The sequence below is a fragment of the Nematostella vectensis genome, chromosome 13, assembly GCF_932526225.1.
Source record: "Nematostella vectensis chromosome 13, jaNemVect1.1, whole genome shotgun sequence".
NCBI lineage: Eukaryota > Metazoa > Cnidaria > Anthozoa > Actiniaria > Edwardsiidae > Nematostella > Nematostella vectensis.
The window spans coordinates 11,941,399-11,957,583 of record NC_064046.1 but is presented as its reverse complement, the minus strand read 5'-3'; the positions used below and the strand labels follow the sequence as shown (position 1 = coordinate 11,957,583).

The 16,185-nt window shown below is 42.2% G+C and overlaps 2 protein-coding genes and 1 long non-coding RNA gene across 6 annotated transcripts in view; 1 reads left to right on the top strand and 2 right to left on the bottom strand.

Annotated features, from left to right (window-relative positions):
* LOC116603285 overlaps positions 1 to 9,928 on the bottom strand; it is a 30,172-nt gene extending 20,244 nt beyond the window's left edge. The window contains exon 1 of the long non-coding RNA XR_004290529.2: positions 9,824 to 9,928. This is a non-coding gene — a long non-coding RNA (uncharacterized LOC116603285). The remainder of the gene's footprint in view (positions 1 to 9,823) is intronic.
* On the top strand, positions 435 to 7,883 carry LOC5519451. 2 transcript variants are annotated; one of them, XM_032364277.2, is made up of 6 exons: positions 435 to 598; positions 1,068 to 1,139; positions 1,768 to 1,830; positions 2,334 to 5,234; positions 5,554 to 5,955; positions 6,297 to 7,883. In XM_032364277.2, exons 3-6 carry the CDS (start codon positions 1,771 to 1,773, stop codon positions 6,747 to 6,749), a joined length of 3,816 nt encoding a protein of 1,271 aa, XP_032220168.2. In that variant the 5' UTR covers positions 435 to 598; positions 1,068 to 1,139; positions 1,768 to 1,770; the 3' UTR covers positions 6,750 to 7,883. The 2 variants fall into 2 exon arrangements, with proteins under 2 accessions (XP_032220168.2, XP_032220169.2); XM_032364278.2 differs by lacking the exon at positions 435 to 598 and adding an exon at positions 738 to 949.
* A 3,269-nt stretch (positions 9,929 to 13,197) lies between the features above and the next one.
* Positions 13,198 to 15,833, bottom strand: LOC5519512. Of its 3 annotated transcripts, none has more exons than XM_001639290.3 (3): positions 15,732 to 15,833; positions 14,537 to 14,781; positions 13,198 to 13,508 (listed from the first exon to the last, which is right to left on the bottom strand). In XM_001639290.3, exons 2-3 carry the CDS (start codon positions 14,762 to 14,764, stop codon positions 13,251 to 13,253), a joined length of 486 nt encoding a protein of 161 aa, XP_001639340.2. In that variant the 5' UTR covers positions 14,765 to 14,781; positions 15,732 to 15,833; the 3' UTR covers positions 13,198 to 13,250. The 3 variants fall into 3 exon arrangements, with proteins under 3 accessions (XP_001639340.2, XP_032220175.1, XP_032220176.1); XM_032364284.1 differs by lacking the exon at positions 15,732 to 15,833 and adding an exon at positions 15,525 to 15,561; XM_032364285.2 differs by lacking the exon at positions 15,732 to 15,833 and adding an exon at positions 15,263 to 15,336.
* Positions 15,834 to 16,185: the final 352 nt, after the last annotated feature.

The window sequence follows — 16,185 nt, the reverse complement described above, 5'->3', positions numbered from 1 at the left end:
GCGTGAATAAAACCGATGACTTTAAACAACAACTGATCGCAAATAGCTAGACTTAAGCAAATCTCCCCCTCTTCGCCAACCACCAGCACGACTAGATAAACTGCACATAGCTGAACAGAGTGCTGTTAAAAAGCTAGTAGAAATACGCTCATATGTCATTCCCGTGCCTATTTTTTCGAGAGTCGAACGCTGCGCGAAGCTTCCTTGTACGTCCGCAATGACCTTACGCTCACATAGACAGGTGGCTAGTCTCGATGTGTCGCCCCCTCTATTCACGAGGATAAACAAACAGACTACTAACCGGTGCCTTACACACAAGGAAAACTCTTCATAAAGACCCCTGAAATATTCTCTGATAAAATCCTATTACTTTTCACGAGGTAGTTTTTACATGAAATTGACGCGAGATTTTCCGAGTGCAGGTATCTCAGGGTTGCGCTTTTCGCGCATGCGTTGTTCGCGCCTAAGGGGCATTCCAGGGGAATTACCTCATTCGGCGTTCCGTCCCATTACTTTATGAAAACAGACTCTTGGAAGGGAGGTGGTGTCATGAGTGAAAAAACGCAGTAAATTGACAAAATTCAACCCAAAATTTCTGGTAAGTCTTAAACAAAGTTATACTATTGTAAACAGTGGATTAATATAAAGATTGTGATAAGATTCGTCGATTTTTTAAGCTGTGATCGCTGATGTGTACGCCAAAATCGAGCGCTGATTCTACCTGCTAAATTCTGCACGGCCATTAACCTTAGATTTCGTAATGACATGATTCGGAAAATAACGCGCAAAACTGAACTTAACAACTAAAGAGAGAAAAAAGTGCGACGATTTTGGCCTGAATTTGTACTTGAATATCTGGCAGTTGGGGGAAACTACCATGGGATTGTGTGATCTAGAGAAAGGGGCGTTTAGCTAGACAGCACGTATCAGAATTTCCGGATCTACGAAGGTAAAAGTCAGAACGTCTCCCTTGATACTCGCTCGGGTAGCGATCTGACATTGATTCTGAAATACAGCCACTTTCGCTCATCAGTTCCCTGACTGCGTTTTGTTTGGATTTTATACAGACGTTCGCGGCAAAGAGATCGTTGGTTTGATCGCGCAATCGACTCGGAGGGTTTTGTGCCCTTTTTGCTCCGGTAAGTGACATCACAGAAGATGAACTTTATTTCTAAAAATGCAATATTCAAACTATATAGAGTGTACTTGGCGATTTCTTGGACTACCTCTGCGAGTTTGTAGTGGAAATCTCCAATCGATTTAAAGGAAATTTCGAGAGTTGACGCATGAATTATTTTGACTCAAATCAGTGCTTTCACACGGCCACTCCCAGAAAACTGCCATTTTCAACTAATACAAAATGATACACATAGTAAGGTTGAATTGAGGTCAACTGTTGTACTTTTATTATTTGTAGAAAACTAAAATACTTTGCAAATGCAACATCAAATCATAAAATCTCCCTTCTTAGTAAACGGGAAATTATCTATCTATTCATTTTCGCTATGTAATCTATAATACTGTATAGGATTTTCTGTTCTCCACTCTAATTCTATAAATCTGTACCCTTCGTCGTTTTGAGGTTCTCGTGTTTAACGATGACCGAATCACTGAACCTGTGACCTCTATCTCACCGGTCTACCGAAGGCGAAAATTTCATGTTTCATACTTCACAATTCAGCCATTTGTCCAAGAAATGGCCACTACACAATACATAAAAGACCTATAATAACGGTATTAATATTTATTTGATTTTTTCCCTCCCAGACAATGTTTTTTGCTCGGATAGCCGTTCCGGTGCTCGCGTTGCTTTGCATCGTACGAGGAGAGGTAAGCTGAATCGTAATGTCTAACATTAGTTAAAACTAACACCACTCGTGTGTAAATAGATAGAGAAATGTGTTCAGTTTTCTTCACGGGTTTGGTATGTGATTCCACCCGCATCTGACCTTCTAAATTCCGGTAAAACCAAAACGTATGACTTGCGTTAGGCGAACAGGCTCCCAAAATGGTAGTTAAAGGGGTAGTGTCAGAAGTTATTCATCAAGTTTGCACATAATGTGTGATTTCTCTTGGGCAACGCTTAGAGTCAAAATCTTAGGCCTGACAATATAGCTGACCATCAATGGTTAAAGGGGCAGCGACACATGAAACCTGTGCACGATGCTTTTTTTTGGGCCACGTTTAATCCATGACTTTTTTCGATATACCAAGCAGCTTGCTTCACTATCCCTTTTCCCCAATTCTCGTTATCGTGGCCCACGGAATACAAATGACGCTTTACTCATTGTAGTGATTTATTTATCCCTAATTCGAAATTTCTGTACCAACAGTTGTTTCCCGATGTCCCGGACAATGTGCAGCTTCGCAAAGACTCAAACATTAATCTAATGAAAGTGCTAGAAAGTTTAGCTCCTGTAGCTGGGGACGAGGATGCGGGTCTTCAACCGGCATCTGAAGGAATCGAGAGATTCAGGCGTCAACTGAACACGCAAAAATCAAAAGACTTTACCTCGGGGAATACTGAGTCGATTGGGGCATCCCATTCGGCAGATGGGGAAAATGACAGTGGTTATGGGCTCGCTTCTGAAAGTAGAAGCGAGATATCGAGGGGTGAGAGTGCAACCAATGTGCAACAAACGGAGGATGCGGCGAGTGGTAGCGGATCCTGGGATCCAATGCACCCTCCATTGTCGAATACCCGCCACAATCCAAAGGTGGCGGTACCACACCCTAACACCCCGTATTATCACCCCAAGCCGGCTGACCCCGCACCTATGCAGCCACCGGCACCACCGCCATCACCGCCTGTGCTAATCCAAACGATAATCAAACAGATTCCTATTCCTATGAAAAAGGCGACTATCGGTAGCAACCAACATACAAGACTTTCACACAAGCACACACCAGACGTTAATTCGTTGAAGGCTGACGAGGCAGCATTTATCTCCGCGTTGCATAACGAAAACGAGGCTAAATCCGAGACGCCAGTTCTCCCAGGGAGTGAGGGCGGAATCCAGGACCCAACGCCTGCAGCAAGTGGATATGCATCTGGTGCCGACGCTGCGAGTGGCTCCAATGCGGTGCCCGAGGAAGTAGCGTCAGGGTTTGAAGGCAGAAAGGACGAGGTGACGCTTGAGAGCGGTAGCGGGATGAGCTTCATCTCCGGTGATAACGACAGTGCAGAGGCCACCCTGGAGGACGCAACTGGGGAGTCTGGTGACGAGGACTTCTTACCAGGCAGCATCGGAGGTGCGACCAACCTACAACAGGATGAAGCCAAGGCGCAGACAATCAGGTCTGGGTCAGGCTCTGCGGCACCAAAGCTTACAGACAATGCTGCAAAGGAAGTACAGCAGACACCGGTTGCTCAAGCTGCCGAAGTTGTCGCCAAGGCTCCTGTGAAGGCTGCCAAAGATGTTGCTAAAGCGCCTGCGGTTGCTAGCACAGCAGAACAAGCTGTTGATTCCATGAAGCAAGCACAGCCTTCTGCAGAGTCGGACACTGAAGACTCGTTGATGGCTCAAGCCACTGTCCCTAAAGAGACCGCTGCAGTTGCTGCTCCTCAAGAGGAGTCTGGAGACTCTCTAATGGTAGAAGCTAGTACTCAAGCCCAAGCTCCGGTGCCACAAACAAGCCAGGCAGCTCAAGCAAACACTTTGCCCCAAACTGCCGACAAGCCCCAAGCACATCAGAGTAACCCTGTCCCAGAGGTTTCACAAGTCGCGCCAAAGGCAAGCTTAGCGCCTAAAGCAAATGCTCTGCCACAAACGAAACCAACCCCACAGGACCAGGACGCATCTGGAGATAGTGATGACGAAGAGGCGCTACCAGGCAGTGTCGGAGCAGACAAAGATATCACAGGGCTAGAGGGATCGGCATCAGATGACAAGGCTAGCAACCAGAAGTCTAACGCTATTCCAGAGAAAACAACTACGGGGTCAGTGGAGACGGAAGTTAGCTCCGATTCTGGTTCCGGAACGAAGCAGAACCAGGCGACGTCCACAATTGAAGCTACGCCACCAACTATAGTTGGTCCGACAGCAGCTCCACAGGAGCAGGACATCTCGGGGTCTGGCTCTAAAGACTTGATGGCTGATGGGAATGAGGAGCAGCTGCCCGGAAGTGTTGGTGGCATGGGGCCAAACCTTATGACCATGAACAACCTTGCAAATGGTGTCTCCGGTGACGATGGAGAGGACGCTGAGAGTAGCTCCGCATCAGGGCAGGATTCAAATGACGCCGAGGGTTCTAAGAAAGACACCATTGCAAAGGCAGCGCCAGTGGCTGTCACAGCAAACACGGTGAAAAAGGTAACCGAGGGATCTGGCATGGATCTTGGGTTCCCTGAGACTGCATCGGGAATGGCCCAACAACAACCTGAGCAGCAGCTTCCGGGTGGTGACGGAAATGATGCAAATTTACAGCTCATGAGTTCAGGTGATGACGTTAGTTCCGGTTCCCAAGTAATGGAAGAAAGAGATAGTTCGGGAGCAGTTGAGGTCAATACCCCTGTCTCGTCTGGTGCCGGGGTGAGTTTGAAGACACAAGCAGCTGTTCTAAATGACGTGACGGAATCCAGTGGTGACAATGAAGCATCCTCCGGGTCAGGAGCTGCCATTCCTGGAGACGTTAAGGTAAAGAAGCCGAAAACAACAGCTGCGCCTGCCGCCACTATACCGATCAGGCCGGAACCAGTCGTACAGCAGCAGAAAGCTTCAGACACCATTAAGCCTCTCCCAGGTAGCGAGGGCAAGGACGATACGATCAACCTTTCTGGATCTGGAGAACAGGAGGACAACTCAGGTAGCTTCTCTAAGGACCAGGAGGTTCTTCCCGAGGTAAAAAAGACGAACACCGAGAAACCAGAAGAAGCTGTCTCTCAAATCTCCAACCTTGATAAGGAGTCAGCGCTGAAGGCTGCTCTCAGCGCCGCTGGCCTCAACAGCGTGCCTTTTGCCCTTGGCTCAGGAGCGGGATCTGGAATTGAGCTAGGGGACTCCCTGAGTGGTTCCGGAATAACTGGGACCCTGGAGTTTACCCCTGTGAGTAATTCCAATGAGGCAGTGATAAATTTTTACGGGAAGAAGGAAGCGAAGAGTGGAGGAGAGCCGTTACTAGAGGGATCAGCGAGCGAACATGTGTCTGGTGAAAACAGGCATGATATTCCCGATCTTGACGATTCGACCGGAAGTACGGATGTTGGTCCAACGGAGGAGGCCGTTGAAGAGGAGGTATGTACATATTTATTCATCTATGGATCCAAAATTTTTCCAACTTATGTTCAGCGAAGCTTGTGTATGAATATGGAATGGTATGCTAATCGCCTTTTTTTACATGCCGTTCCAATAAAAGATACATGTTACATGTAAAGAACTGACGTGATCGATTTATGCTAATTTGAACCAGAAATACAACATACAATAAAATAAAGACAATCCATCCGTCATGGTTCAGATAATTTCACTGCAAATATTTCTATCCCCTTCACACTTGGATCCTAGCACAAAACCTATCGTTTTGGTCTGATGTTGAATTGAATGCTATTTTCAGAAGGAAGAAGAAGTCGGTTGGCCAAAAGCAGGCGACACCGTCGATCAACAAATGTTGGACCACTTCATGATCAGCCAGATCTTGGAACAAAACCTCACCCTCTTCTATGGCGGTCTCATGGGCCGATCTGGTCCAGTAGGGCCTCCAGGACCACCAGGGTCACCAGGAGATCGCGGGCAAACCGGAGTACCTGGTCCTGTAGGACCTGATGGGGACATCGGCGCCCCTGGGGCTGATGGGGTACCTGGTCCAAAAGGTCCACCTGGGCCTCCAGGGTACCCGGGATTCAAGGGATACAGAGGACCCCAAGGACCTCCCGGGATAGCCGGAGAACCCGGGCCACCGGGTATTGGTGGAGGTATCGGTTATATGGGACCCCCAGGTCCTGATGCTATTATGCCGGTAAGATTGAATTATATTTGCTATGTAGTAAAACGTAGATTTTGTTTCTTTTCCTTGCTTCACAAGTCTCTCTGTTACATACGCATACCTGATGGTTTTAAGCCTTTAGAAGGGTGGAACGCACTAGGTCATTGAAGAGTGTTTACGATCACGCATATAATCACGCTATACATGCTAAGTCACTGGAATGTATGTATCCTTATAACAGATCATACTATCGTTTACTCTCATGTACGACCTCTTATTCTAGTTTCAAGAACACCCGACGGAGGTTTGAATTATCATGTTTCTGCTATATAACAACCCTGGTATCGCTGACATACATGCAAATCTTTTATTAGAACTGCTCTTATATCTGCGAGGGAGAGCGCACTCTTCTTCATTGCAAACAATATGAGATGGTCAACGTCAAACGAGCTTTCTGGGGACGTGAGGACAAACAAATATGCGGAAATGCCCCAATCGGTCTGACCGCCGACAAGCCGTGCGAGACGGACACGGATAACGTACTCAAGAAGATCAACAACCAATGCAGGAACCAGCAGGTGTGTGAGCTTGTAGCCTCCAACGTCTTCTTTAATGATCCAAGTTGCAATGATGCATACAAGTATCTCAAGGTTTGTCACGAGTGTGTGCCCGACACCGCAAATTCTGTGGACGTCTTGAGAGAGTACGGTAAGCGCAAGAAACGAGGTACTAAGTTGGACCACATCTTGGACAGGATGAAGAAGAAAGAGGAGAAAAGAATCATGGATGATCTATGGATACGACCATTCAAAGCTCCATCTTTATAAAAAACGTGACAATAATAAGATTCTGTATAGGGCAAACAACAGGTTTATGGAGTTATTGTAAATAGAGAGGGCAGGTTCCAGGGCCTTTACTCGCACAGTCAAAGCCCAGATGACCAAAAGCACAGTCAAAGCTAAGGCCTGGATGGCTACAGGTCTTGGTTACAGAGGCGGCTTGGGCCTAACATCGTGCTTTTTAGAAGGAATTTGTTGGTTGGATGTGGCATTCAAACCCAGAGGGTGGACGTAAATCCAAAAGTATGGAAAGAATATATCTGTACAATATCACTTTCTGCAAAATGCTGGGCCTTGACTGTGAAGGCTAGGTCCTTGGTCTTTGATGGCCATCTTTCGAAGGGTAATCCAATTCTTCATCTTATAGTTATTTCTTACGTAGTCTGCAGTATCAAAGTTACAAAGAGGCAAACCAATGATAATGATATGTTCTAGGATGATTACGGCTAACTAAAGGCAAAAATAAGGACCGGTTGTCCGATTTCACAATATGAACTAAACATGATAATACAATGTAATGTTGTTATTGACCAAATAAGTTATGTTAGTATGTGATAAAATGATTTACGACAATAGCATTATTAAATAATTTATATGTCATGGAGTAAGCCACCCAGATCTTTGCTTGGTTGAATCCCAAAACACTAATTAGAAGACAAAATGTGAGATAAAAAATTAGAACTGCCAAAGACATAATTAAACATTCGACTGCTTCAATTACTGTAATACAGATTGAAGATTAACGCAAACCATGTAAAATAGAAGTTTTAGAAAGACTTATCTGTTTAATCAGATTCATATGTGCTTTTATGCACAGCAATAATGACTGTAATTGAATGGTCAATATTATCAAAACAAGAAAATTTCTTGGATAAAATGGGGCCTAGGATGGACCCCACTTGTTTTATTTGTAAATATGGTGGTGTTGACTGAAGGGTCAATTTTGGATATGAGTTCTTATACAACTGTCTTGTGTTTAGAGTAGCAAGGGAAGTCTATGTAATGCTCTGATAGAGATTATGTAATAAAATGTTATCATAGAGACTATATTTGTGAGAGGAAATAGAAACGAGGGTATTCGTATCGACAGATTTCTTGAAATAAAGTTTGCTAAGAACCTAAGAATGATGCATTTGTGTTTTTTTTATAAGAATTGTAAAATGTGCCTGGCAGCATGGGCCCAATTTTAAATGTCCACCCAAATCAGTGAACAGACAGTGGTACATGGTTTGCTTATGTTTGCAATGGTTGTCTCTTATGGGTTTAAGCATATACCCTGTACTAAACAAAAGTGATTAATATGCCATTTCATTGCCTAACAATTACTTAGAATTGGCCTTTATCGGTCCATTAGTGGTATTCCCAGGCATATTACGGAGGAATAAGTTGAAAGGTAAGCTGTCCTACCAACACCAACACAGGATCAGGAACAAAGCAAAGTTACATTCCCTTGTGTAACCAAATTTAGGTTAGGAGAAAGAGGTCAATGGTTTGTCATGTGATACAAGAAAATCTTTCAGAAAGGCTTAAGAATTCCACTCCAAGTTCAGCACAAAACTCCTTGTTGTTTTGGGGGGGAACTATATCAAAGACATGTTTATGCACTAGTCATTTGAAACCCCCTCCTCCATGGTCCCGGGGAAGTGTGGGGTTAACACGAGGGTTTAGAGCACTTTTGAACAAGAATCTGTCCCAAGGGGGTGGGGGAATTGACAGTTTTTTTTTACTCTTGGATTGTCCCCACCATGGGGGCTTGGGAACAAATGAATAACATCACAAATGTACTTTGCAAAAGTCATGTCAGTTTCTGGTTTGGGACTCTTTTATGTAGCAAGCAATTCCATGTATCAGAGTGTGGCAAGCTGCATGACAAATTGGGGGAAACAAATATGAAATATAACTAATGCCAGATATAGATAATTTATTTTGCCATTTTTTTTTTGTTAACTGTTGTCTGTACAGGGTCAAAGTCTAATGTCCCACCCTTCCTCGGACTATGGGGGTGGGGGGTTCAATTGACTAGTGCATTACACAAATTGGAGTATCGGATGTTTTTTTTTTCATTTGCTAGCTCTAGTACCCTTATTGCAAATATAATGCCCCATGCAAGCAATGTCAACATCAGAAAGCAATGCTGTAGACAATGCTATAATTGGCTGATCACAAGACAAAGAGAATATTGGCAGACAGCTTCACCTACCAACAGCTACCAACATGTGTACAAACAGCAACAACATTGCTAGGCCAGCATCTCATCATCATTGCCCCTGTCTACCACACAACTCACGAATTCCACCCCCCCCCCCATGTCCCTGCCACCTAAATAGGGACAGATCGAGCTTTTCACTAAAGGGGGGGGCTCATTTTCAAAGAGGGGAGGGGGTATTTTTTTTTGCTACATAAGTTATGGCTTTCTGGAAGCCCAAAGGGGGCTAAACCCCTTAAACCCTCCCCTAGATTCGCTACTTGCTAAGCATATCCACAAGGAAATCACTAGAAATCGGGCTATTTTGATAACCAGATTAAAATTTTTAATTCGCACTTCCTTTTATGGCAGTGAGGCAGGTACCTGGTACCGTACTATTCACACTGTAATCAGATATTGTCTTTTATGTTCCAGCTAGTGCTAGCGAAAGGACTTTGAGTTAACCCATCTATTTACTATAGTCTATTTTCCTTTCTCACCCTCCCACCCTAACAGTGGGCTAAGAAGTCTGTTGGTTGTTTTCAGTACAGCCTTCACCATTTTTATTGTATTATCATTTCAATAAATTTCTCATTGAGCCAAACTGATGCTTGTAGTGTCTAGTATTTTACTGCGAGAATTATCAATATCTCGTAGACAAGCCTCTCAAACTTTCTTCGTTCAAAGAGATATATTTGTGAGATGTTTGCGTATCGGACAGTGAACTATGGGGTCGAAGGTTAAATATAAAAGCTTGGAGAATTATGTAGCCTGAATCGAGTCTAAAACAACAAGTGTGATGAAAGTTAATTTTGTCATAATTTACTCATTTATGCCCCTAAGCCACTCCATGATTACTTCTGATTAAATTATTTACCTTCATAGATGTCTTTTGTGGTCGACATGTCTTCAGAAAGCCTTATTTAAAGCCAAACAATTGGGAACGTTGTCATTCATTTTGAACTTTTGGATTTGGCGGGACTTGTCCGCGAGAGCTTGGATAAAAAAGTACCACAGGAAGCCCAACATCATAGGGATCTTTTGGTTTTGGGGGGTACATAGGGTTTATGTGATTTGTGAATGACACCAAGAAATGTTGAATTTTTCGACATATTGTAATGCATCTAGAATTCTCGGATCTTAGGGATTCCACCTTTCGTTCTCAGGTTTTTAGAAAAGCCGTTTCGGAACTTCTCTGATTGACCATTTGCCCTGGTATTGGCCACAGGATAAAACAAACAAGAGTTAACGACGTTATTAGTTTATTTCCGCTTTCATAAAAACATATCCTTAAAGAGCAAAACTAATAAGTACGGACTCGATTTGGCATAAATTGGCTCACTGCTTTGGAAAAACACAAAACTCCATATTTCCCGTATGGTCCACGCCGTCTCAAAGTCTAAGTTCATTTGAAGGATCCCCCATTTTCTCAGCGCATTCCATCTTACACCACTTGAATTTAGAGAAGCTGTATTTGTCCCAATGGCCTCCACCGAGCTCTCGCGTCTTTGCTACTTTTGTGTATAAATCCGCAGCTAATTTGCAAAGATAGACTCTAAAGGAACCAAAAAAAATGCCAGGGACCTTGTACTTCTTCTCGCACAGGATGTACATATTTCCCTTGAACACGGAGTCACAGGGAGCTTTTTTCCACCCAAACACGTTTGACTGAGAAATAAACAAAAACAATTTTAACCATTTACCCAAAGTAAATATATAAAAATATAATACCTAATAAATTACTAGGAAGAGAATTTTAATTTAATTTCTTTAATAGAAATGATCATCAATTGCAATAATATCTAAGGTTGTTATTATGGACACAATTTTGATTCTGAATTTTAGAACGCACCAGACTATCACAGAACAATAACTTTCCGATATCTGGGCCTCTACATGCACATAGCATGTTCTTTAACCCTATTCAGACTGGGCTTTTTTGAGCTGTCTGTGACTGGGGGGGGGGGGGGGGGGGGGGCTAAAAGGACCATCAAACTTACAGACAATGATCACCAGCATGCAAAGAATCGTCACGCCTTATTTTGGGTGTGGTCGAATCAATTATGACGTTACAATGACGTCACAAATACGATCGGATACGATTGGATCCGCCATCTTGGAATCTTGTGATTTTTGCAAAAGAAAATTAATAATTATTACAGAAAAAATATTTGCATTCATGTATTACTGCTCGTGGTAATGATAAATACATAATATTAGCTTATAACGTGCCATCTAGTAAATCTAGTGAAATTTTTAACAACGAGCCTTGAGAGGGCAAAATTTACCCCCACCCCTCCCCCCAAATATCCGAGGTAAAAAATTCAAGCGCTGTTTTGAAACTTGTCGCCTAAACAAACTTATAAAGTCAAAAGAGGCATTTAAATCTGAGAAAAAGGGTTAAAATATGAAAAATTCACTATTTTTTAGTTTTTGGGAAACCTATGTGTGAAAACACGGTTGCCATGCTAACATGGAGAGTCTCCTCGAGATGTCAATGGCATCAAAACATCCGCAGATAAGTTTTAGGAAAAGTAACCATGTTTTAGCCTCTTAGCTGCTATGGTTCAGAAGTTATAGCATTTTTTCCGGACGGGGACTTATAGCGAAGAGAGGCTCTACCCAGGGTAAGGCAGAGTGTTTTTGTTTTTGAACAACATGAGAACAACCTCGTTCCACCCCCATGTCTCCTAAAAACTAAAACACTCTGCCTAGTTTTTGAACAACATGAGAACAACCTCGTTCCACCCCCATGTCTCCTAAAAACTAAAACACTCTGCCTAGCCTTTGAACAACATGAGAACAACCTCGTTCCACCCCCTCGTCCCCTACAATATTTATATATATACATACACAACGATAACAGACGTCGTGCATTCGACAAGCCGGAGTAAACGTCTCCTTGTAAAAGAAGGGCAGATCGCCGGGGACGCTGCAGCCATTGATGTGTGCATCAACGGGACAGGATGTGACGACATCAATGGACACTTTGCTCGCGAGGGACGCCGGGAGTGCGGCTAGTATCATGAATAGCAATGGTATCATAGCAACCGCTCTCATGGCAACTGGTCGCGAATTGTGTTCGTGTGTCGTCGGCATCTTTGAACTTTCATTCACCTGTCGCTTCACAAACAAGAGTTGATTTCTTATTAAATTACAGTTTACATAGCGCAAATGCCTCTTAAATAATAAGTTATATTTGAAAGAATACACACACAGAATTTCTCAATTGGAGGCAGTAGATGGTATCAGTGGGAGGAACCACGCATAGTTTCGTGGGTTCCATGGAACGAGAAGAATTACACTTGCCCTTTTTGGCTTATAATAACAGGCCCCGGAAAAAAAATCCTAGAGTTCCCACTGAATATTTATGGTTTTAAATTGTTCAAGTGAAACCAGGAAAGACCATGCCAGTTAGAAGTGAACTCTTGTAGCTCTAGATCGAACTAGTATATAGAGGCTCCTATTCTCTGCACATTTCTTTGACATTCTCTGACACAGAAATACTGTATATGGTCGAATAATTTAAAAACGTTCGTAACCTACCTTGCTCGAGAAAGCGGTAATGTTTGATCAGTGGGTTTGATCTCTGTGAAAATTGCCTTTGATTTGTTTTCTGATTGAAAGTGTTTGACACTCACAGACCACGTGATCATGGTAAGGTTAGTCCTTTGACCTCAATGTCTTATTTAGCGACTTAAGCTGATTTACCGGAAGAAAACCAAAAGGCCAGAAGGGCATTGCAACCGGAAAAGTTTTGGCGAGATGTTCACGGAGTACAGAGCTCTGCTAACCGGATAATCTAGATGTCCCTAATTTTTTTTTATTTTTTTTTATTTGCAAGGGTATTATTATTGGCAAAGCCATCTTTGTTGGGAAGAATAAGCGCATATTATTGCTTTTGTTTTTATTTTATTTCTGTTTTGCGGGCAAAAAAATAAAACAGTAATAATAATAAAAATGGAAAGACAGAAACAGAAAACTAATGAAAAACATTATGCTTAGAAAATTTAGCCAAAAATTGTCCTTTTTCCCAAATGCAATATAATACTTTCATATAAGGATATAATATATTCTTTTTTGGAAAACAGCATTTAATTAAGGTGAGCGTACCCCAGGGGCTTCGTAAACTTTATGACTTGTAATCAGAAGAGAAAAACAGTTACTGTGACCATCTTTAGTCAATTGAGAAGGTCCCTGAAAAGAAACTAAGATTTCTCGGTACCAGACCATCAAAACTAAAACGTTTTCTTAATGTATTTATGTAGATTTTATTAAGATTCTCCGTCAGCCTGATGACATTCTCAAGGATTAAGAGTATTAGCAGGGTCTCCAATCTTTACCGCGCAAGGCATATTACACCATGCAAATTTACTATCCTTGTACTTGTCCCAGTGACTTCCTCCTAATTTTGCCACTGCAAGGTGATACCCGTCGGCAGCGCGGCGACAAATGCGGACACGGAAAACAGATGAAGGCCCATACTTCTCCTTGCACAGACTGTACATGTTGGCTTTGAAGACGGCGTCGCAGGAATCCTTCTTCCAATCATACACGTTAAACTACAATACAAAAGATAAAAGCTAAAGACTCCCAAAGATTCTTAAACATCCTTGACGGGCACCATTTAATTAGAAACAGGTGGGTAACCCGGATTGGGGTTGGATGTGATGCTCAGACAAATATCACATATGCGAAATGTCTAGGATTCAGCGATTCTTGGCCGAGGGGGGTGCCTCCCTATTCCAACTCCCATAAGTCACACACCTAGAGAAAACAACATCCAAAGTGGATCGTTGGCGAGAAGTTTATGAATATAATCAACAACAAAGACGTCCGTTGGTCTGCGGATTCTCTAAAGGCTGCGGACCTGAAAAAGCTAAGGATCATAGGAATAGAGAAAGAAGGGCGACAGAAAAAGGAAGGTAGGCTGGACTGACCGGGGCTATTATTGGATTGTTACAAAATCTTCTACCGAAACCCCTCAGAAAGCAACATCCAAAGTGGATCGTTGGCGATTAGTTTATGAATATAATCAACAACAAAGACGTCCGTTGGTCTGCGGATCCTCTATAGGCCTGCGGATCTGAAAAGTCTTAGGATCATAGAAATAAAGAAAAGAAGAGCAGGCAGAAAAATGGAAGATAGGCTGGACTGACCGGAGCTATTAGTATTGGAGTGTTACAAAATCATCTACCGAGATAGAGAAAGAAAAAAACAATTTCTTACAATGTCCATCGGTTCCTCGTATTCCGGACTGATTTTTAAAACACAAAACTTGAGGCCGAAAATGCACATACCCAGATTTTGGCTTTTTAAGATATTTTTTTCTTGATCATCCTTGCGCTATGTATGTGCTCATGGGCGATAAGCACAAATTTCAATGACACTTTTTACAAAAAGTCGCATTCATTTGAAAAAAGTCGCATTTGATATTTTGTTTGCTATTACTCACTAAGTACTTAGGGGAATTTTCTGCCTTATTAGATGTGAAATTGGCTTATTTAAAGCATCATGTCATGTTTTTCCGTCATGTTCGTACAAGTACAAGTCGATACAAGGCTTAGACAAGTATGGCATGAAGTCTTACACATCGGTAACAGACATCGTGCATTCGACATGCTGGTGTGAATGTCTTCTTGTAGAAGAACGGCAAATCCCCAGGAACACTGCAGCCATTGATGTACTTATCCACAGGACAGGAAGTGACCTCATCCACTGACACACTGGTCGGGATGGCTGCCGGGAGAACCACTAGCACAAGGAGTAGAGAGAATGTTGCCATGGTGATGTGGTGACTGGCACTTCTTGTTACCATCAAATAATTTGTAACAGCTGAGTAAAGCAAATAATCAATAAATCAGTAAAAACAAAATTCCATAGCCAAACCTCCACCTAATTGCAACAAAATTTATTTAACTCTTAAACGACATCCGAAATATTCTTTAACGTTCAATTGGCAGAACATCCTATTTGTGAGATACATGTTTTTAATCTATCCTCGGCCTAAAGAAAAACAACAGTCTCTATTAAGTGCAGCATTTTCAACAGATGCATTTATTTTTTCCAACCATTGAAAGAATTATTTCGTTATAGCATTTTAGCTCCGTTGGCAATATTAATTGAATTATTAACGATTATATAACTCTGGAAAAAAGCAAGTAAATGGTAATCTGAGCGTCAAGAGTAAAACAGGAAAGAAAAAGTTCAGTTTTTATTTTCTGTTTCTAAATCAACGAAGATGACGTGCCAGCAAGTATTAGATATAGTAAGTGATATAAAGAGAAGAGAAAGTATATATTCTCCCTACCCCTACCCCCACAGGTCTTGATCCGCCGCGTTCTCGCGCCTGGTTACGTTGACCTCGTTTTTAAGGGGGCCCAACCCGTGGCTTTTTCAAATCTGTAGCTAAAGTTCACGAAAACCTATATAACATTTTTCGCACAGACGAAAGTTAAAAGTATTTAAAATTGATGATGTTTTATAAACTTTTGCGCGCATTTTTTACAAAGTATAAACCACCAAGATTACCACTTAGCTGGCAAAAACACAAATTTCCTAAGGATGGAAAGAGATACCTGCTTCTCGGTTAATGACCATAGCTCTTTAGCTATTTTCAAACAGTATGCGACCAGTCTAACTCGCCGACTACCTGCCAGCAAATTTAACACCCAAGCCAATAAGCCTCTTATTTCTAGAGGTACATAGGTTATTACTGTTCAATATAGATGATTGTAAATAGATTGATTTGATTTAACGATAACGATAAAAGACGCTTGTCTTACCTTACAAATAGACGCGGCACACCTGTAGGAGGTCGATGTGTAGTGGGGTCGCCAAGGTCCGCCTCCCTGCATACGATCAGCTTGGAGAAGAAACAGGTGACAAAATAAGCTGTGTAGTTTTCATTAGTGAACTACGTTAACTGAATTATTGCATTTTAATGCTTGCTTGTGGTTTTTGAATTCAATCTTCAATGTCCAAGGAAGTAATTTACCAAAAAAAAAAATAAAGAAGAAAATTGTCCAAAAGATTTTTCAGAAACGAAACATGTGTGTGTCTATGTGGGAATGGGGATATCTAGGACGCATGACATGATGCCCCAGTTCATCTTTTAAAGGGTTTTTTTTTTAAACATATCAAGAAAGGGAGCGAAAGAACGCAACATAATAATTTTGAGGATTCAGTTCTGTTAAGGAGATTTCAAGTATTTTGATTGAAATCAAGAACTGCAATTTA